At 44.2% G+C, this 22962-nt stretch overlaps 1 protein-coding gene across 4 annotated transcripts; it reads right to left on the bottom strand.

The window, feature by feature from the left end:
- Window positions 1-7588: 7588 nt before the first annotated feature.
- On the bottom strand, window positions 7589-19879 carry TP53INP1 (tumor protein p53 inducible nuclear protein 1). Of its 4 annotated transcripts, XM_037380385.1 has the most exons (5): window positions 19762-19867; window positions 15868-16151; window positions 15001-15349; window positions 13330-13369; window positions 10875-11011 (listed from the first exon to the last, which is right to left on the bottom strand). In XM_037380385.1, exons 2-5 carry the CDS (start codon window positions 15977-15979, stop codon window positions 10994-10996), a joined length of 519 nt encoding a protein of 172 aa, XP_037236282.1. In that variant the 5' UTR covers window positions 15980-16151; window positions 19762-19867; the 3' UTR covers window positions 10875-10993. The 4 variants fall into 4 exon arrangements, with proteins under 4 accessions (XP_037236279.1, XP_037236281.1, XP_037236280.1 ...); XM_037380382.1 differs by lacking the exon at window positions 13330-13369 and having other exon boundaries at window positions 7589-11011; window positions 15001-15352; window positions 19762-19879; XM_037380384.1 differs by lacking the exon at window positions 13330-13369 and having other exon boundaries at window positions 7589-11011.
- Between the last annotated feature and the right edge of the window lie 3083 nt (window positions 19880-22962).

The following is a 22962-nucleotide window of genomic DNA, read 5'->3' as shown; positions in this document are numbered from 1 at the left end:
TGTGGCCATTTTGCCGATGGGGAAGAACTGGTGCTTCCCCTCTTGCAGCGCAGACCGTGCATGCGGTGAAACAGCACAGAGAGAAGCAGCGGCTGCCTTCAAGAAAACCAATCTCATCACCCTTTTTTTCACTTCTTTCTTTCTGCTTTTTCTTTTCCCAGGTGTAATGCTATTAAAAAGCAAGCATTGTTTTCGCCTCCAAATACATATTACAGTAATTAAGCATGATAACCAGGTTTTGGTGCTTACTTTCTCATAGCTTTGCCATTTTAAAAGGCAAGAGAAAAGGCAGCGCAGCCCACCAAAGGCAGAGATGTTACAATAGTGTCACTAACAGCAGTTTAACAGGCCACAAGTTTTGGGCAGCAAGGCCATCTCTCAAGGCAGGTGCTTACAGCTCCTGATGGAGTGAGGACAACAATTCCTGCAAAGTTCAAGTAAAGCAACACACACGACAAATGTGCGAGATGGATGTTGCAACCACCCAGCCTCCTCAGCTTTGCTAAATGTCCGTTCCAGTCCTTATCATGAAGAAAATCTCCTAGTTATAGCTCAAAAGGGACACAAAAAAAGCCCACAAACCACCATCATCTATTGGAATCCATTGCCACTTCGAAACAATCTTTGTCAACTGTGTATATTGTACCAGCTCATTTCCAGAAATCTAACTCATGTCATAATTTGGGACGCCTAAAGTAGACATGCAGGTAGCTCTGTTAGTTCATCCCCACCAAAGTTCACCAGCAAGATGTATCCTGCTGTCTGGAAGCGCATCTCCCACTCCACTGACTACAAAGAGAAGGTGGCCTCCTGAATTTGAGTAAACTTAACTAACCTTGGGCCTTTAACTGACTTGCTGAAGTTGAAACCCTACCACAGCCAACTTTTTTAAAAAAGAACTGGAACTTCATAAGAGGGCTAGCAAGACAGGGAAGACAAAATATCTTTTCCCTAAAAAAAACTCCAACCCTCATAAGGTGTCTAATCAGGGCTTGGTGGCAGCCAGCCTCCAAGCAGTAAAGCTGTTTTGGTGCATCAGGAATAAATTCGATGGCACATTCTGAAAGGAGAATACTAAGTGAGCAGCAGCTAAAAACTAATGGATCGGGTCTGCCATGAATAGGTCTCAGCACAAAGACTGTAATGACTATGCTGCTCATTTTTCCACACCTTTTGATGTGAGATGCTGCAGGTCGTGTGCCACCATATTTGGGGTTTTGCCTCAGTAGTCGAGAGTGCACCAGGTCCCATGAGCATTCTCCACCCTGCCAGTGACTTCTCCCATAAATTTTCAGCAGTACAGAAAAAAAAAACCCAGAAGCTAGCGTATAACAAAACCCTGCTGCAGACAATGAAATTATGATTTTAATGCAAGCTAACGCACTGACCTTTTGATGTGGCAATAAAAGTAACTTAATTTAGTCCACACTGGGACATTTCCAAGGGAGTGAACGCACAATACACTGCCTTTCTTTATGTGGATGCCTCCTTAGAGGGGATAAGTGTAAAAGAGAGAAGACTTTTTTAAGCTTCTAGAAATACACTACAACTGCTAAGCAGCATTTGTGCTGGGATCTGGTAAGTCCTTTTAGATTAGTCTAGCAGTTTTATTATTTTTTTTTTTTTCTCTTTGTAATTACCACTTCTAGGTATGTTCCAGAGCAGGTGGGTGTGAACCCGATTGAAAGGTGGGAATTATGTGACCTTCCTTACAAGTTTACACAGCTGAGGTTTCTTTTCGTGGTTATCCTTTTATGGAGCCCCCTTTGAAAGAGCCCAGAGTCTTACCAGGGATCTATAAAGCACAAATCAAGAGCCACAAGGACCAATCCAGTTACTGAGTGTGCTTAATACTGCTCTTCTCCCAGAGCCTTTGAATATACCTGGTTGCTCCCAAGGAAAGGAGCAGTATTTCATTGTAAACGTTTCTACACAGCTCCACTGTGATCCAGGCACAAAATAACACAAAGTATCGCCCCTTGTATTCCTATCTTACTGCAGTAAATACTTCACTACGTTCACTCGCTTTGCTGCTAGGTTTTGTCCTTGGAGTCACAGCCATGTTGTCAAAGCTATTCTGTAACTTAGTTAAGGGAAAAGCCTGCTCCAAGAGCCTTGTGTGGATTAACAACATTGTTTTTATGAGTTTTAAACTTAGTCATTGCAGGATGGCTCCAACTACATAGGCAGGCAAAGCACCACTAAAGCTTTATACCATTCCTAAAGAGAAATCCTTTAGTAGGAGTTGCATCCTTTCTAAACTGTAAAGTTTTCTTTTGTTGAACAGGATGGGATAACTTGAAACCCTGAGGTTTCAACCCCCTTTTTTTCTGTTAGAACCTATAATATTCTACTGCTTTCGTGATATCTCTGAAATGAAACATTTTCAAACAAGGCGTAATCCAGTTTAATACACATTAAGGAATATTTTTAAGACCTTATGAGACTGACTTATTTTGTTGGATGGTTTTGGAGGTGGTTTTTTTTTCCTGGTTTGGTGGGGAGGAAGCCCATGTTACAGTTATGAAGAACCTGCTAGCTAAAATATAACAGAGAGTAAACCTTTTAGTCATAAGCTTGTGAATACGTCTTTCTAAGATCAACACCAACAACAGAGAGCATAGGCAATGACCAGCTGTTGATAAGCAGCCTGTGTAACAATTTATTGTTATACTTGTTAATGACAAATTATTTTTATAATAGGTGAAGAAAACTCATGCGGAGATCAAGAATAAGTTAACAGTTCCCTTAAAATTTGCAGGGTCAGACCTACAACAGTATAGCACGATACAAGGATTTCCTTTGCCATTAGTTTTTCAAGGCATTAATTTAAAGCAGGGGGAGCAGAGCGTTACCAACCTTTTAAACCCACATTCAGAAGTAGACGACATCACTTCACAGCATTCATAAAGCAAACCAACCATCTGTGTCCTTCTGGCTCTCATTAATAGCTTTTTTCTTCTTGAGATCATGTGTCTTTCTCAGCAATAAGCTTGGAATAAACATTATCTTGTCCTGAAAGCCCTTTTGTGCAGGATAGGCTTTATCCACGTCCTGTCAGAGACCCTTAAACTCCCACTTTCAACACACCAAAGATGAAACACCTTCAAAATACAATCCTTGTGGTTTATCCCCTGAACAAAGCCCGCAGTCACACCCCAATAAGGACAACATCTCTGCAGTGGGAAGCAGCACCTGTGACTAATAGCCAAGCATCTATCTTCATCTACCCCTGTGTTGGATCTCCTGTCCACATCTCAAAGAAATAACAAGATGCACCTTCCTCAAGTTTTCCAGCATTGCTTCACCACTAGGCTGTAAACATTACACCTGTTGGACCAGGAGGTAAGTGTAGGGAGGGAAAAAGAAGGAATTTCAGGTGACAGAAAAGAACTGTATAGAACAAAAGTAGGACAATAATACAGTACTTTTGAAAACCAAGACAGATGAACTTATCCTCACCATGACCTCCTAGGGTGGGCAGCATATTAGGAGACATCCCTTTCCCCTGCTGCCAGGAGAGGTAAGCAGCTGGCCACCAGAGAACACGCTCTGCCTCCTGGCTCAACCTCTGACCTAGGAGTGCAGGTGGTTCCTTATTCAGGTGATTCACATCACCTCATCAGACCTACAGCTGCTGGGCCCTGGGCTCAGGACTTTGCCTCCCAAGCATGCAACACGAAGAGTATTTACTGCTGATGCTCCAGCTCCTAAGCACTGTAGCAAACACCTTTTCAACACCTGGGACTAAGACTTATGATTGCCCACAGCCCCAGTCTTGGCTATGTTTGGGGCACATCACAGATCTCCCCAGAGGCAAAGGTGATGTGCAGGAGCTAATACCCGACCCAAACTGCCCACCATTAGTAAAGACGTATGTACTAATTCAGCTGTTTGGTGGTTTGTCACCAGCTACAGAAGCCAAATTTCTCTCTTTCCTGCCCATTTAATACAAGACACATCCATCTCCTATTTCTCAGTCCCACACCACAGGCAGAAGAGCTGGAGCTGAAATTCACTGCTGTGAGTGGACAAGGGGATACCTCCGCCCATGTCACACATGCACACACACACTTTCTTAACCACAATCTCATCTTCTTGATTCACCTTGCAAAAATTGACAGCCTTTGGCCCTCACCAACATATCCCAAAAGCCGCCCTCCTCCTCACCTCTCTGCCTCTACTAGTTCTCTGCAGAGCACCATTTCAGGGAATCTGTGACTCTTTTTAGCCCACTTTGGGGCATCATTTCTTATTGGCCGACTAGGTCATCTTGCTTGGACACAACACTGTGAAGGCTGCACTTAGAAGAAAGTATAGACTTATGGCACAGACCACGTCTGCAAGTTGAGATCTGAAGTCTGCTCCTGGCCACTAGCCTAGTTTTGTTACTCCTACCTGGGTTTCCTTTTTTGGCTATTATTCTTTTTTCCTTAACTTGCCCATGAAATTACAGTTTAGTTCTCTTCCTCATTAAGATATTTGAGTGTCCAACTATCAATCTGCCCACAAAACTTTGGAACAAGTCAATAGACTTAAACTTCTGAAGTATTAGTTATATAGCAATAGCTCCAGGACGGTATTTTCATGAAGAAAAAGGCTGGCTGAGGAAAAAAAATAAAATTATATGCAACCTGTTAAGTTCAGTCCCATTTATTCTGATTGATCTATCACGACCACATCATGGGAACAACAGTGCAGCAGCAGCTTCTTTTGATGAGTCATTTCTCTGTGTGTTAAAAAGCCTGAACCCTCCTTGCAGGTATTACTCAATGACGTTGGCGACAACATTTTGTGGTTATAAGCATGCACCAAAAGAAGTCAATAAGACAAAGAAAACAGATATCAAATGACTCAGTAAGGAAACAGAGTGCCTCCATCAGTGTTGTGTCAGAAAGAACAGTAATTAGTATGTCAGCTTCATCAGAGATGTATAAGGATTTAGACAAACAGGAAAACTAGAATGTAAAATGAGAATCTAGGTCAGTATGTTTACATTAATATGACCCTTTATATGAACATTTTTGCTTTGGCCTGGAGAAGTTTTTAAAAAAAATCACTAGTTCATGATGTTTTGGAAAGTGTCCAACCTAAATTTAAAAAGCTGCATTAAGTCTGAACTAAGCACCCCCAAGAGGAACACTATCAGCATAGCTATGTCAGGTTATCTGTATGGATACAATTATACAGGCATAACTGGTCAAACTTTCTGCTGCAGAATACTCTACAGCGCTCCACATAGACTTGCTGCTTTGATAAATGTATGGATCACAAAATCTGCACTTGAAGAGGAAACCTTTTATTCAGTGCTTGCTCTGGGAAGACGGATGCTTTGTTGCACAAACTCCTTTTCATCACTGACAGCTAGATCATTTTTCACCCAGTTATTTCAGTGGGTGAGAATGAAGTCAGGGACCACTTGCAACAACTCAGCCCATACAAGTCCATGGAACCCAACAGCCTGCAACCCATGTGCCAAGACAGACGGCTGATATTTGTGCAAGGCCATTCAACAATCTTTGAAAAGCCACAGGAATCAACAATCCCTGAGGACCAGAGGAAAAAACCAAAATCACACACGGTTTCAGAAGAACCCACAAGAACAACCTGGACACGACCAGCGAGCCTATTTCTTACATTTAAATAGAATTTCCCGTATTTCAGCTTGCACCCATTACCTTTGTCCTTTCACCAGGCACCACTAGGGAAGAGCCGGGGTCTGTCTTCCTTATTGCCCCCAATCAGGTGTTTATACACCTTGACAAGATCCCAGCCTTTTCTCCAGCCTAAACAAGCCCAGCTCTCAGCCTCTTCCCATTATCTCAGTCTTTGATCCTATCACCGCCTCCCCAGCCCCTTGCTGGATACGCTCCCCGATGTCCACGTCTCTCTTGCAGTGGGACCTCAGCAGGGGACAAAGCGTTCAGATGTGCCTCACCAGACCGAAGCGGAGGGGCAGGAGATGCCACCTGCTGCCAACACCCTCCCTAACGCAGCCCAGGAAACTTTCCGGTTTGGAGTCCGCCAGGGTGCACTGATGGGTCATGGCCAAGTTGGTGTCCGCCCATACCTTTCCTACCTACCACGAAGCTTTCCAGTCAGTTGGCCTGGGGTTATTTTTCCTGCTGCGGCAAGACTCCACATTTTCCCTTGTCAAACTCCACGAGGTGCCTGTCAGCCCCTTTCTCCAGGCTATCAAGGTCCTTCTGAATGGCAGGCACAGCCCTCTGGTATATGAACAACTTCTCCCATCTTCTGCAAACTTGCTGATGGTGCACTCTGCCTCATGACCCAGGTCATTAATGAAGGTTTTTAAGAGTATAAGATCCACTGTTGACAGAGTACACTGGTAGCAACTGGCCTCCAGCTAGTCTCCGTGCCACTGATCACAACCCTTTGAGCACAGCAGTTCTCAACATACCTGCTCACCTACTTACATGGCCCTCCCAAACTGGTGAATTATGGATGTAACGGGGGACCGTGTTAAAAGCCCTGTTAAACTCAAGATCCACTGCTGTCCCCTCATCCACTAAGCCAGTCATCTACGTAGAAGGCTACCAGGTTGTCAGGCATGACTTCTCCTGCATAAATCCATTCTGGCTATTCCTCATCACCTTCGTGTTTGTGCTTTCCAGGATTATTTGCTCCATCATCTTCCCAGAGATCAAGGTGAGACTGACTGTCTCGTAGTTGCCCTTGTTCTCCTTGCCCTCAGGAATCCTGTCCATTACAACCTTTAAGATAACAGAGAACAGCTTCACAGTATCAGCCAGTTTCCTTGCCGGTCACAGACATGTCCCATAGATCTGTGTCTGTCCTATCTCTAAGCATTTCTTAACTTGATTCTTCTCAACCAAGGGTTGATTTTCCTTGCTTTAGCCTTTCCCGCTGGCCTCAGAGGCCTGCAGTTACGAAAGGCTGTCTTAGCAGCCAAGACCAAGGCAAAGACATGGAGTACCTCAGCCTTCTCCAGGTCTTCTGTCATGAGGACTCCTGCCCAGTTTAGCAGCAGGCCCATGTTTTCTCCAATCTTCCTTTTGCTGCTGATATACCTGTGAAAGACCCGTTGTCCTCTACATCCCTTGCCAGGTTCAGCTACAGATGGCTTGGCTTCCCTAAGCCGATCCTTGGACATTTGCACAGGATCCCCATGCCCCTCACAGGTTACCTGTCCCTGCTTCCACCTTAAATGCTAACAGCAGTCTTCCATACAGATGCTTCAGCGGTGTGTGGCAGGAGGATGACAGGCAATGCGTACGAGCTGGAACAAGAGAGGTTCAGCCTAGATAAGGAACAACTTTCCCCCCACCCCGTTCATGCTTTAAGTGGTAGTGTGTTTTTATCTCTGTCCTGTTCACCTATAGCACTTCTGCACGCTGATCAGGAAACACACCAATTGGCAGAGATGTGTAGCACTACTTGAACCGTGCATTGTCACTCGATCAGCAATGCAAACTGATTCCCCAAGGAACTCCTGCACTATAGCAAGCATTCCAAGATACTTGGTACTTGCACCTCCTAATCCTGAACAGGGTGCTCAGGCATTTGGATTTTGACTGACCTGTAACGTAAAAGAACAGACTGACAATTTGTAATAGGCCATCTTTTATTGAGAGTTAAGATCACATCTCCCCATGGTGCGCAGAACGCACTATGAAAACAAAATACAGAAGATCGCTTTAGTAAATACACACCGGTTAAGCAATGCTACTTTTTGGCAAAGTGCTGTATTTTGTCGGTTTTCAGCTTGTGTTACACTATTAAAAATAAGAGCCAGACATTCTTCTGTATCAAAAGGACTGCTACAAATAGAGAAGTGGCTCTGGAGAGAAGCTGCCATATATGCATAGACTGCTGTACAGTATTAATCCTAACTGAAATGTCCCTTTTGAATCTTCAAGTTTGCTGTGTAGAAGGCACAGTTTAAAATGCAAGTCTGTCTATTGACCAATACATATGAAAATACAGTTTCTGCAAGATTCATGAATATCAATCAGTATGAGACAGTGCAAGGCCTCCACTTTTACAAGAAAAACCACACACGAATACAATTCAAAAAACCATATAAAAGCCACACAGCTCACTATTAGAACAGAAAACCAAAACAAATCTAATTGCCCAATAGCTCCAGGCACAAAACAGGGCTAGACCAACATAAATATGTAAAACAAATTAACAAAAAGCCATTGATGCAGTACTCGCACAATAATATGGTTTCCAATATTACAAATTGAGAAGCACAGCTTTGTGCAACAAAATAGTTTATATCCTGAAAGATATAGGTTTTCATCACCAGAAAGTCATCTAGTAATGCAGTATAAAAAGATCAGTATCTCCCAATTCCAGGAGCAGTCTAAAGTTGCATTTAAGACCAGACCAAGGCTCTCATTGTAATGCCTGGGAGCCTTACACTCTCAACTATCTCCCCATTAAGAGTTAAAGGGTTACTTACTCTTTCCAACACGGGGAGCTGGAGACTCCATCTTCCTTCATTTCACTTTAAGAAAATTAAAGCTGAAGGAAAGTAGTTACTTTTATATAAAGAAAAACCACAGGAAAGCAAAGAATTTTCCTGAGCTAGAAAGTTGGCAGTGAGAAGGAAGTTTAAGACTGGCAAAAAGCTGGAGCGATAAAGGTAAATAATCTGAAGCAAGTAAGAGCATTTGTGAACAGATGAGAGACTAGTGAAACTGCAGCTATTTGCAGATAAACTGGAGTATTCGGACCACAAAAGAATTTTATGGACATGGGCACATACTGCTGAAAAGAGTAGTAACAAAATCGGTTTTGGATTCTCACGACATGACCGATTTTGTTCTTTCACTGTCCATATGAATTCAGTGTGTCTTAAAAAAAAAAATAAAATCAGATGAGACTAGCATACCCAGGACAGCACCTCTAGCTTTTATATGTTTAACTACTTGTCAACATCCCTTTGCAACGATCTTAACTAATCCCAGTGAAGCAGCACATCTGCATTGAAACAGATGTTATGAATGCTGTTTCCTGTACACTAAATATGTTCTGCAACAATTCCAGCTGCAGAATGTGCAACAGTACCACTACATCAAGGTCAATCCAAACCGTTGGGATTTTGCTTCAGGGAAACTGAAGCATTTGGCTGAATTTAAAATACTTCACAGGTCTGGAATAATTCACATTATTGATCTTGCCTAATTTCAAAGGCTCCTTATACTAACTTCTGTTTAAGGACTGCTGGAAGACATGGTTGAACATCACGTTAACACTTTTATGCCCTAGGCACTGAACACAAGGTAAAACACAGTAAGTCACATCAAGCACTGACAGAAAGGGGGATAATTCACTTATATTTCCCCCCTTCTTTCAATGCAGATTTCTGCTTCCTCACCTCCCTAACCATTTAACCTCCTTCCTAAATTAATCTACTGGGGTTCAGCAGGCCATGTGGCTGCTGTGTAATACATATACTTTTTTTTTTTTTTTTTAAGTGCCCACCAACTTCCAAAACATCTTGCAAAGTGTTTTTAAGAAAACTACTTGTTAGTTTTGAATGGCTTTTCTTTCCTGTTGGCCCACAAAATCGCTATCCAGTCCTTCTGCCCTCAATGGGCCAAGGGAACAACTGCTGTTGATCCATCTCAATTCTTAAACACCCTGTTATCACTGTGTTGAGCTCTATAAGACTGTTTTTCAGCATCCTCTTCTCCTTGCCACACACTGCCCCTCATTTTCAGTCACAATTAACTCAGACTTCATTTTCATAGAAGACAGACAGAGAATGAGGAGAATTTCTAATAAAACCTTCCTTCTAGCTAATTTTGAGTTATTCTCAATCTGTAAATATGAGACAACCTAACAGCAATTAGCAGCTCAGAAGCAGTTTGCCATCAGCCTGACTTCTTTAAAAAGCGGTCAGCTACTGATGGGATTAAAAGAACAGTCGATCCACCATCTTCTTCCTTTAACTAGACTAAAGAGTAAATGAAATAGCGTAGGGGAAATACATCCTTCAGAGACAGAAAGAGAAGAGTTAGAGAAAGGGAGTAAGAACTCAAACTGCACCGAGTAAAACCCAGGTCAGGTCTCTGGGCTGTGTGTCTGCACTTAACCCATAGGTCCACTTTTCCTTCCACTCCACTATGAGGTACCACACCTGTAACACCAGTGCCATATCACACTGCAACAATACTGGGGGGACATTTAACTCTTTTCCAATACCCATATCAAGTACCCAACATACCTACACAGACTCCACTAACACAAGTGGGTACTAGGCAATTCAGATTAGATGTCCTTCTCGTAACAGTTCAGCATAGCTATGTAATATCCACTGGCAGCTGTAGTATTTTCTTGTTAGGAAGTAATCACGTATGCTGAATATGGACAGATATACAAGCTGTCAAGTACTAGTCATTACAGCATACGGCTAACCTCAAATTTTCTAACTCCACTTCAATGAACGCAAAAATGTAACTGATTTCCACCTCAGTTAAGTTCCTTTAAAATACAAACTAAGAACCCATCTATACATCATAGTTTATAAAACAGCACACAAATATTGTACTGATAGGCTTCCGAGACATTGATATTTAACATCAACATTTAGGACTGCTGCAAAATGTTCAGAGTGTTATGTGCCATTTCAAAAAAAATGCAACTCTAGTTATGATTGTGTTTGAGGGATTGACGATCAGCTTCAGATTGACCACACTTACCTATGCATGAAAACAAGAGCAACCTAAAAAACAATTAGACCATAGATTAAAACCACAAAAGCCATCAGTAATTGAACTGACGCTGGCAAGGCTGGTGAACAAACAGTCCGTTGTGCTTGATTTGCCGAGAGTGGCAATCCCTGGTAAGGTTTTGGCGACGGAGACTGTTTCTGTTGAGATAGTGTCTTTCATTACGGTCTTTTATCCAGTGGGTAGGACGAAAGCTCTTGTTTTTTTCCAGAAAAGCTGAACGAGTAGCAAGAGCTGTGACATAGCAGTGAACACGCTGTCCCGTTTCATTTCGGGCCTCCAGTCTAGAAATGGAGCAAGCAGATATCTGTCATTACTGAGGTGCATTGGAAAGACAAGCAAACTATGAAGGGCAGAACACAGACATCAACATCCAGCATTTCAAAAGGGCACTCTTATTCTACTGGACAGAGATCTGGGCGGAGGTGAGGTCAAGCCAGTTCAGGAAAACTGCACTGGGAAGTAATACGCAGTGCTGCACAAGGGCACCACAACAGCCTTCGGACTTTTGCACCCTTCCTTCCCCACCCCACCTCCCTAAGCCCAAGATGCAACATAGATCAGAAATAAAAGGCAATGTGTGTCACACTGCTCCAGCTTTAGAAGACTTTGCGTTATCCGCTAGGCAAAGTTCAGGTTTAAAAATCATCTTGAACATCGGTGGCTCAGCCTGAAAACAAGGATGCTAATGGAAGTGTCACTGGATTGCCAGCCACACGAGTAAATCCAAACAACATTCATGCAGAGGAACAGAAAAGATAGACCAGTTGTGACACACACAGGAAATAACTTAGAAGGATTGTTCCTCAACCAGCCCTCTAGATTTCACGAGCAGAAAGTCAGCAGTTTTGGCAAACCCTTACTCCATCATGCACTAGTAAAAAACAAACCAGCAGCCTATGCAAGCAGGGACTGACATATTGAAAACTGACTTCCCTACTTGACAGAACAATCACTGGCGTTTCCTGAATCTTCCGAAGTAAAGCTAAAAATAGCCTGGCAGTTTTAAAAGCAAAGCAAATAACAAGCCTGAGCGCCCCAGTTGGTGTGAGACCAGTAGCATCCGAGTTGCTTGCCTTCTTTTTCCCCCACCCAGGACTCCATGCCTAGCTGTCAACTCAGTGGTTCCCCAGAAAGGTGTCTGCAAGAGCAGGAGCTTGCTTAGCACAAGCAAGAGGTCTCTTGGGAAGTCTGTTTTTCAGCACTAGCATGACTCTACAATAAAGTCTCTTCTGGAAGAGCTTAACATGCATTTATTGTATCACATCTCTGTAGACGTGTCTGGTCTGCTGTGCCCATGGCACACCCTTGTGGCCTTGCTCTTGGTGGGCTGCAAGTATCTAGCACAGAAGTGAGCTCTTCTGCTGTCCCCCAGCTCCACACTGGAGCAAAATACCTTGTCAGCATGGGGACAGTTCCTCCCTTCTACAATTTTTTTCCTTCAAGTATCCTAATCCACTTGATTTTGGCTCTTGAGTAGCTTGATATGACTGATGAAGCCTACAGACTCCAGAACAGCCATGTGTGACATGCTGGTTTTTCCCCTGTTCATTCACGGGATGTTTCCCTAAACCTAACACTTGAAATATAAAGCAAGAAATAAGTGAATAACATCACACAAATCAATTCACGGTGCCTTGCAAATACCTTCTATGCAGATCACACCAGTTTAATTTACACAAGGATGCCTGCAAATACGGGGCTACAGTGCTAGAGGTGGAATTCCAAATGAAGCCTTTCTGGGGAAAGCTGTAAGGAGCTAGGAAGCCACACCACACTTACCAGAACCCATACTTCCTAACCATGCCCATGTTGCACGTTACTAGCTAGCAAAGGACATCAACTGCTAATACAAAGTAGCGTGGTTTGTTATGGAAAGGCGACTAAACTGGCAAACAGAGGGAAGTTGATACAACATCCTTTTGCTCTGAAAGGAATTTAAAAGGAGCAAATATATTTCCTCCACCAAAGGAGAAAAACTGGTTTAAAATTGCTGGTTGAAGGTATTTAAGCTTCCTCCCCTTCTTATCAAATACCCTTCCAGCACTGGTTTGCAAACCAACACTCTTCTACTTGTCATCTTAAAGCGAAACTGGGATAGCAGAGGTGATTTGAATTAACTAAAAGGCCACGTACTCTTCCAAAGCGTAGCATTTTGGTATCTTGGTGGTTGCCTTTGGTAGCCTGGCACTAGTGAGCCCTAGGCACCGAGAGAACAGGGCTGATGAGCCTCCATCAACACTGTCAAAGTGTAATTTTAGACAGGCTGTGTCTAAAGCTAAACTACATACATTCACTGCTGCCCCCCATCATCTATTTCACTAGAAAACAAAAGTGTCCTGCTGGATGCACTATAGAACCAGACCTCACAAGAAACATTAAAGGCTTCAGACCCCACCCCAATTAATAACGACGTAATTTTTCTGCACTTAGCATTTTGAATTGTTAAAGCAGATGTAGTTAGGCTTGATCAAGTAACATCATTTGGCACAAAGGTTAGTCCTATACCCAGTATTGTTTTGGCAGACAAGGCTCTAGAGGAAGCAGTGTTGCTAGCAGCCTGATCAAACAAAAAGCACTGTCCCAAACCAGCAGTACTTACTGTTACTGTGCCAGTGTGCCTTAAGCAGCTTTTCTTGGCCCTACAATGTTAAATGGCCAACCATTAAACCACTAGAGACTTCAAAACAGCTTTTGAAACTTACTGCATTATCAGTGTCATTGATGTTTCCAGTTTCTGTAGTTTGCCTCAGCTTTAGACTCAAGTCTCCTCCCAGCTCTGCCACTCAACATAAAGTACACAAAAGTCTAGATCGTCTGACAAGGAATTCAGCATAAAGAAACGTGCTCACATACCAGTTGAAGATCATCACACCTTTAGCCTCCCCACACATTAAAGCGGCTTAACTGTATACTGTAAGACAGGACTCTTCTCCAGAAGAATTTACGCTATTATCCCCGGTTCAAGCCACTGAAGTCAGTATCCAACTGTGTGTTACTGTCCACTGCAAACTGGTATTTTAGATATACTGGTCTACTGTCTTTCACTAGGGCATGCCTCACAGTCTACAGTTTTCTTGCAGACTCCTTCAGACCCTCATTGCTGCCTGCTTACAGCTTCCCCCCCGGTTTAAGCTAAGCTAGACTCTCAATGCTTAACTTCACAAACTGCACAAATCCCCCACTCTAATAGTATCAGCGCTATACTTTGAGATGACATGCTGCTGTATAATGTCACCTGTTTCTTTGAACCAAGAACTTTAAATGCAGCAAAGAGATGATCAGAAAAGTCAATCAGCATCTACCTACAGCAACTCTACCACTACACTCATTTTTTCCTGTGTAACAAAGTTTAGTATACTATGATTTTTTATTATTTTTAAAAGGTAAGCACCAGTTGGTACAAAAAAAAAAATCACTTTGTTATTAACCAGGACTCACAAAACACCCAATTATTTCCTAATCAGTGAACACATGGGCAAGTGTGGAATCATAACAACAAAGTAATACCCTACATGTACACATCTACATACACTATACTTGTATAGATGTATATACTGGACATTTAACACCGAAGCGGCAGGTAATGGCAAACCTGCCTCTGCAATAATCCCATATGGCCAGATCTTCTTTAGGACCTGAAACCAAAAAGCACAACTTCTTACCTTGCTAAAAGTAGAAGTTTGCAGCACAGATTCTACCTTGAGGGAATTAAGTTTTGTGGAATATTTCAGTTTGCTTTTGCTCCACAAGTCACCTGTGGAAAAACTTAATCCTGTCCTAATCTATCACTAGGCTGAGGAACAACAGAAAAAAAACCCACACTAAAACAAGGCTTCCCTGTCAGGATAATTAAATAACATTTTTCACCTCATCAGATGACTGAAAGGGTACTGACTAACAGTTATGATAAATCCACATAGCTATGAAGGGGGCAAAGTGCTTTCAAATCTATGTTACCAGCTACAGAGTTAACTACCACCAGTTTCAACAGGACCAGAGTATATTCTGCAAGGGAATAATTAGGCTCCATCAATATTCATTGCAGTGTCAGAACAGCATACCCAACTGTTTCCTGACACAACCATCTTGTATAACATTTTTCTAAGCAGGCAGGCAGCCCTGACCACCCTACCCACCTTGTCTAGTATTCATGCTTTATTCACCTGCTCCAAAATAAGCTGGAAAATTCAGTATTAAGTGTCTAAGCTGATCAAGTAGAAACCAGATATTTTCAGCAACAGGGCTTCCTGACAAGAGAAGTCAGACATACCTGGGACTACCTGGGCTGTGAAACTCCTCATCTCCACATGCAGTCTCATTAAGGCTGTGACAGGTATTGTGGACAGCATACACAGACATGCTGGGATGCTCTATTAGGAGATTCTCCATTGGACTGGTTTCCACTTTGATAGTGGTTAATCCACCTGCAGTAAAACATGGGGGAGGGGTAATAAACCAGCTCTCCTCCATGGGACACGACTCAAACTGGATGAAGCAAGACTCGCTGGCCTCTGGCAAGTGTTCCAAAGGAGATGGTAAACAAGAGAAGACCGGGGAGCCGTCCGTGGTTGATGCTTCAGCGATGTCTGCTTCCTCCACGGAGCAATTAGTGCAAGTGTCTGCTGTAGGTGGCCATTAGTCAGTCGAGCAGAACCCATGGATGTTGGTGATTGCAGGAGGCAGAAAACAACAAGGTTGCATGTAGCCAGAAACAAGATATATATATAAAAAAAAAAAACAATGAAAGAAAGAGAAATAAAACCCTATTAGCACATACATTATTTTTTTTCTTTTAAAGTAAGGGGAGGGGAAAAGGGAGTTCCCTGATAAGCCATGCTAGACACGTAAAACAAGTGCTATCAGTAAAGCAATAAAATTGCGTAATAAGTCAAATATTTTATCTGTACAAGTGGTTCTGCTGAAGGCTGTATCAGGCTTCTAAATCTGACATCATTTTTCTCATGAATTTACATAACATGCTTTGGTACATTTGCTTCGAAGACACTCTACGCTCTAATCTACACTGGGTTTTTTTTGGTAAAGTTTCTCTCGGGCTACTTGCTTGTCTTGCTTCCTTGCGAAGAAACAAGAGCCAGAGCAGGACAAAGGCAGAGCTTACATTTGACAGATGTCTTACCTATAAAGTCAACCAGAATCCACTCGTCGTCTTCTTTTTCACTGAACTCTGGCTCTTGGCTGGACAAGCTATCAATCTCTCCCATGAGCATGTTATTTAACCTCTGGAACATTACTAAGGCAGGAGCAAGACTTTGGCTGGTAGGTCTTTATATCCAAGGTTCAAGGCACAGCTCACACTGTACTAGCAGAGTGGCATAGACTTGAGATTAAAGTGCATAGATGCTTTATCAGCTTAGGTACAGGGCACACAGAGGCATGACTAGTAAACAGTTTATGTGAAACCTGCAAAAAACGATGACAAGGGTCTTAATGACAAAGCAACATGTAACATCTCTAGGGAACAAATAAAAAACCCTCTCGTTAGTGCAGTCAGAAGTACCAGTAAACATTTTTCCCTAAGAGGAGAGGCAGCTTCACTGGCATTCACCATCCCCTCCCAGCTACACGCATACAGGAAAAGCCTAGGTCTCTCAGAGTCAAGTGCCTTCCCTCTTGACCCTCCTCCCATGCAAAGGGCTGTTTAGCTGTCAAATCCCATCTTCTCCTATGGGAGGAGAGGAGTCTTGTGCCTATGCTCACCGAGATGCTCCCTGTCTGTCTTCCTCCTGGACTGAGAAAGATGCAAAGGGCAATTGCATGTTTTCTGCTCCAGACAACACATCTCTGTTGACACAGCCTCAGACCTCTCCCAGAGATCCCTGCCAGTGCTCCCGGGGTGCCCAAGGCAGCTTCTTCTCCCTCCCATCACACCAGTTCACAGGCACCGCCTACAAGTTAATGCAGTGGGCAGGCATGCCCCACCTTCAGGCTTGAAGCGCACTGGATAGTCACCGGTGACATCATTTTCACAGCAAGTGCCCAACTAGTCATGTATGGTAAGTCTAAGTAACAAAGAAAAGTAACTTGTATACTTAATTAAAACCAATGTTTTAAACTCAATACACTTCCCTAAATCTACATGTAATTAGTCACCATAAGCCTGAACTCTGCATTTGGCAGTTAAGGTGAAAAATCCCGTTAGCACTGAGAAGCTGAATGTTCAACCACTTCAGATTAGCATGCCTACAGCCCTTGAATATTTACATATGAGTCGATAAATAGAAGCTATTGAAGTAGCAGAAAAAGACTACATGTGAAAAATATCCACTAATTTAACTGCAAATTATTTCACCATAGTGATATTTGCATTATCACAGCATGTCAGAATTATTACATATTAAACACTCCTTTAATAATTAAATAGGGAATAAGATATGCATGTAAGAGGGTATGAGTGTCTGCATTCAGGAAGAGAAAGGGAGTAAGACACACTAGACTAGACACACACAGCCATTAAAAGAAGATACAATCCATGATGAATATTATTTAAGGGCAGTATACCTTGCTTCACCCGTAACTCTCAGACCACACTAAAGGGTCAGGTTGGCCTCCTACGTCATCCTACCCCATCCTACCCCAGGACACCAGACCCCATCAACTACTTGTTCATTACAAGGACAAGCACCTGCTCCATACATATAGCGCTCCTATAGACATTTATGCAACTACTTCTTTATTCAAACAGCACAGAAAGATAGGATTATAATTCAAAGTACTCTTCAGAAGCAATATGAAAAGGTACAGCGTAACTCAAGAAGTGCACTCAAGTTCTTCTACAGGAACTATCAGCCACAGGAAAACACAAGACTAGGAACAACTGGCTCAGCTGCCGTAGTGATAAAAGGCTCGTTTTTAGGACCACACTCGGAAATTAAACATCTGGGCTCTCCAAGAGAGCTGCAAGAATGACCATAAGTCTACAGAAACATAATAAAATTTGACAAATGGAAAGATTTAACAGCGAATGAAAGAAGCGACAACAGTAGTCAATTACGTGAAGAAAGAGGCAAACATTTATTCCCTTCTCCTATGTTCACAGCAAGCAGAAGCAGCTTTTAACTGCAGTAAAGTTAAGTTTTCAGTGGTTACTAGCAGGAAATGCTTTTAACCATTAAGGCTGCTAAGCCCTGGATGGGTTACCCAAGGAAACGCCAAATGCCCACAGTGTTCCTGAGCATCTTCTTGAGAAGGTTTGAGTGCTTCAATTACAGACAGAGCTTACCACAGATAAAGAAAAGAACTCTAAGTGAAAGTTTGAGGTCTGTAGCTTTCCAGTTATCTTCCACATCCATCCCTAACCCTCTTCTGGCATAAGGCCTATGAACAAAAGAGTTTGTTTTTTCTTTGGGCTAACTAACTAGCAAGCCACAGTGTACTCGCTGATCAGCACTGGCTTTCCCTGTACTCCCAGATGCATGCATTACCTCCTTCCTAGATCAAGGCTGGAAGTACCTTCAGGCAGAAGCTGTTTTTCTGTTTTGTACAAGATGAGAGCTCACACTCCTATATTAAGGCTCCACAGGCATCCACAGCAACATCAAATAATTAACCTCTAACAAGGAAAAGAGATATCCCCATTCCTGAGAACATAACGTAAACAAACTACAGCTTTTGACCCATAGATGTCTTTCTGTAGATCAAAAGCAGTTTGTCCCATTTCCCCCTTCCTCCACCCCAAGGAGGATCCAAAAAAACCATCTGAATCATTTAGAAACGGGTCAATGTTTTGGCATCCTTTTGGATAAGCGCCTTTAAAAAGGCCACACTTGCACATTCTCGTGCAAGGGGACCAAGAAGTAATGCTGTTATCAAGGGCCTTTGTTAGGGGAGGCAAAGGAGACAGAGACTGAAAGAGAGATACCGTAGCTCTTAGACAGGAACTACCAGCTGCAAGAAAAGACCAGGAACAACTGACTCAGCTACAGCGGTGATTAAGAGGCTGTTACAGATAACACACCTGATGCATGTCAACAATATTGTATTGTCGTCTAGAATCACAGAATGCTTTGGGTTGGAAGGGACATTAGAGGTCATCTAGCTCCCACCCCCCTGCCACGGGCAGAGACACCTTCCACCAGACCAGGCTGCTCAAAGCCCCATCCAGCCTGGACTGGAGCACTGCCAGGGATGGGGCATCCACAGCTGCTCTGGGCAGCCCCTGCCAGGGGCTCACCGCCCTCACAGTTCAGAATTTCTTCCTAATACCTCATCTAAATCTACCCTCTTTCTGTTCAAAGCCATTGCCCCTTGCCCTGTCACTACCTGCCCTCGTAAAAAGCCCCTCCCCAGCTTCCCTTAGGCCCCTTCAGGTACTGGAAGGCAGCTGCAAGGTCCCCCCGGAGCCTTCTCTTCTCCAGGCTGAGCAACCAACCCTCACTCTCCCAGGCTGTCTTCACAGCAGAGGGGCTCCAGCCCTCTGACCATCGTCATGGCCCTCCTCTGGGCTCGCTCCAAAGGTCCATGTCCTTATGCTGGGGGCCCCAGGGCTGGATGCAGCACTACAGAGAGATCTCACGACCCCATTAAAAAAAAACCACCAACAAACACAGGGTGGTTTTTTTCTTTCTATCCTAGCAGAGGAGAGGAGATGCACACCAAATAAACCGAAAAGCGACACACACACACACACACCCCGCAGCAATCTGCCGGAGCTCGGCCGCCGGCGCCCCCCGCCGCAGCCCCCCGCCACCAGCAGGCGGCTCCCACACGCCGCTTGCAGCGGAACCGGCGGGTGACCCGGCAGAGCCCGCAGCAGCTGCGCACCTACCCGGCTGCACCCCGGCGGCCAGCCCCGGGGTGGGGACACACACACACGACCCCCAGCTGCCGAGCACCCGGTAAAACGGGCAAAACCCTCCCCGTCTCTACGTTTATCCGAGGAGAGAGACCGATGCACGGAGAGACGGGACCTCCGCTGCTGCTTTGCGAACCGCAAAGCACCATTACACCCCGCCGCGCAGTGCGCGGGGACAACAGCAGCGTGCTCGGACCCCATCCCGCTAAACGAACTCACCCGCACCGCACCGCCCGCTACCGCGCCGCCTCCGCACCCCGCGGAGCCCTTTGTTGTTACGGCCGCGGCGCGCAGCTGACGGCCCGGCCGCCCTGGCCACGCCCCTCCCCGCCCCTCCACCAATAGGCGGCGGCGGCGGCTGTCGCTAACGCACGTGACGGGCGGGCAGGGACGCTGCGGGGGGGTGGGGCGGGCGCGGGGGCGGGGCGGGCCCCGCCCCGCCCCCGCGCCCGCCCCACCCCCCCTCCTCCCGCCGTTACCGGCGCCGGTTACGAAGTTTAGGGAAATAAAGTGCTATTCCGTTAAGCTGGTAATAATACAGACCTCGGAAAGCAGGTGGTGAGGAACAGAGTTAACGGCAGTCTACAAAACCTTAATTTATAACGCAAACACATACGCAAAATGATGGCTAATTAAACGTGCTGACTTAATTAGGAGCTAAATATGCACAGCCTTCAGTTATAGAGGGGTTGGCCCCAGAGGGGTTTTCAAAGATTGCCTAGATCCTTCACACACCCCTGCCATGGGCAGGGACACCTTCCACCAGACCAGGCTGCCCAAAGCCCCATCCAGCCTGGCCTGGAGCACTTCCAGGGATGGGGCATCCACAGCTGCTCTGGGCAACCCCTGCCAGGGGCTCACCGCCCTCACAGTTCAGAATTTCTTCCTAATACCTCATCTAAATCTACCCTCTTTCAGTTCAAAGCCATTGCCCCTTGCCCTGTCACTACCTGCCCTCGTAAAAAGCCCCTCCCCAGCTTCCCTTAGGCACCTTCAGGTACTGGAAGGCCACTGCCAGGTCCCCCCGGAGCCTTCTCTTCTCCAGGCTGAGCAACCAACCCTCACTCTCCCAGGCTGTCTTCACAGCAGAGGGGCTCCAGCCCTCTGACCATCGTCATGGCCCTCCTCTGGGCTCGCTCCAACAGGTCCATGTCTTTTCTGTGCTGGGGACCCCAGAAAGCTGGATGCAGGGCTCCAGGTGAGGTCTCACAGGAGCAGAGTAGAGGAGTAAAATCACTTCCCTTACGAATCATTAGGCTGAAGGACCTTAGCTGGGCTGTAAAGTTTACAAGTCACGTATCTGAAGCCCTACAAAGCTTGTGCATTACATCTCTTACTTCATCCACTGCCTGTTTTTTCTTTAGGGAAAAAAGAAGAGGCAATGAACATGAATACAGTGCTCTTCTGAGAGATGAGCAGCTAAAAGGAAAGGGATTTCCAGGCAGTGAAGTTACAGTCCAGGAGAGCTATTGTAGCTGTGCTGCACACCTTCACTTGCTTCGTGTAACTCCAGACTGCAGCAAATGCTGGCCGGGCAACAGTCTGCAGCCTTCTGAAGATGCAGAAATAAATGGGTGATATGTAGGCAAGCAGCTTTTTACATGCAACACACTTTAACCATTTGGGATTTTTCATGGTTTCAGTAGTGCTGAGTAACTTGATTTGTAGCAAGCAATAGTAACACTTTCTACTAAAATACAAGGTGTGCAACATGACTGCCTTACAGTTACTGGAGTCCAGACAAACCTCTTGATCTTTTAACCACAGTGTTTAATGTCTTGTTTGTACACCTTTCCCCCCCCGCCCCCCTTCCTTGTAAGGACAAAGCTTTTCTATGTAGAACATAATGCAGAAAGTACATTCTGGAAAAATGCTGCAAAGTGTCCTCCTGTGGCTGGGAGCAGGCTGTCTGATTTGACTGACAAACTGCTAGCTGTACAATTTGCAACATTTTTTGCAAAAATTTCAGATGTCTGGTATTTGATGATACTTTTCTAGACTGAACTAACCCTTCCTGAATTATGAGATCAACTTTATTTTTATATCGGCACCATCGAGGGGTATAAACTGATTGTATGTTCGATTGAACTTTTGGTTTATAAGCTGATACAATGCATGAAAAAACCCTACAAAGTCTCTTTGATTTTCAGTGACAGTGGCTGCAAGGCTGAAGGGGGGAGGGGAGATAGCAGAACCAGCGCGTGTCTGCGAATTCAAGATAGGCGAGACAGAAAATTAAATTTACAGAATAAATGCCCCAAAGGTTTTATCTGTATTGCAAAATTACATTGTGTTAGAACATGTTAATTAAGGTGATAGAAAGCACTTAGTGTAGACAAGAACTGTCATGTTTAGCAGCTGGGTTACCTTGGGTCAACAACAACAACAACAAATGTTAAACATGGTAGTCTTTGTTTATATTGACTTTTACATTAAGCATTACGTGTTAATCAATTAACATAATGTATTTTTCCAGTGTAGGCAAGCCCTAGGAAGGCTTGAGTTGTATTTGAAACACAGACTCTGAATGAAGTTAAAAGGCCAGTGTTCATATTTTTTAAAGTCCTCTGAGAAGTAATTAAAGGGATAGAACCTCGCTTCTTTCTGTGGTGTTGCTTTCAATTTCTTTTCCATCAATTTCACTTACCTTATTCCTTAATTCCCTATTGTCACAAAATGGTGGAAACAACAGACTTGCTCATTCTTCCCTCCATATCACATTGCTGTTGGCAGGAGAGGGGCAGATCTGAAAGTTACCCCACTTCTCAGCCTGGCAACCAGTGCTATTGTTCCAGTCTGACAAGTACTTAGGCATATGAATGGTTTAAAATGAAATAAATTATGTGTGTCAACTTAAATACCAGCTGACCAAGAGCCTGGGTATTTCATCCTGCACTCACTGAGGTCAACGACAAATTTTCTGGTGATTGCAATGGTGCAGGTTGTGGCCTTAGATGCTTTATCCAAAGTCTTTCAAATCAATTAGCCTTTCTATTGATTCTAATGGTTGTTAGATCAGGCCCTCAGACAGCAAAAGAAATACAGTCACTTTGGTCCGGGTCTTGCTGGACACAAAAGCTGACTGGCCTTCCCTTGTGGAACTTGACTTCTATATTTGTATTACAGAAAAAAAAACCCCAAACCCTGAAGAGATCTCTGGAGCAAGGGAACCGTTCATGTTTCCAATAATACATGCCCTTGCATGATTCTGAATTACTGGTAGGAATTAGCAGAGAGTCTGTCGTACTTTCTGTGTGCTCAGTGGCAGCTTAATGGCACAGCCATTGCTGTGCCTGCAAATATTTCCCTGTGTGTCCAGAGCGCCCTGTGTCACAGGAATAGTAAACGACTGGGAAGCTGTCCCCTGTTATTTGAACTGTATTGATTTGTCAAGATCCTACATATTAATGCAAGGCATGA

The sequence above is a fragment of the Falco rusticolus genome, chromosome 3 (genome assembly GCF_015220075.1).
Source record: "Falco rusticolus isolate bFalRus1 chromosome 3, bFalRus1.pri, whole genome shotgun sequence".
NCBI classification, from domain to species: domain Eukaryota; kingdom Metazoa; phylum Chordata; class Aves; order Falconiformes; family Falconidae; genus Falco; species Falco rusticolus.
The sequence above is the reverse complement of the archived record's forward strand: the minus strand, read 5'-3'. Positions and strand labels throughout refer to the sequence as shown.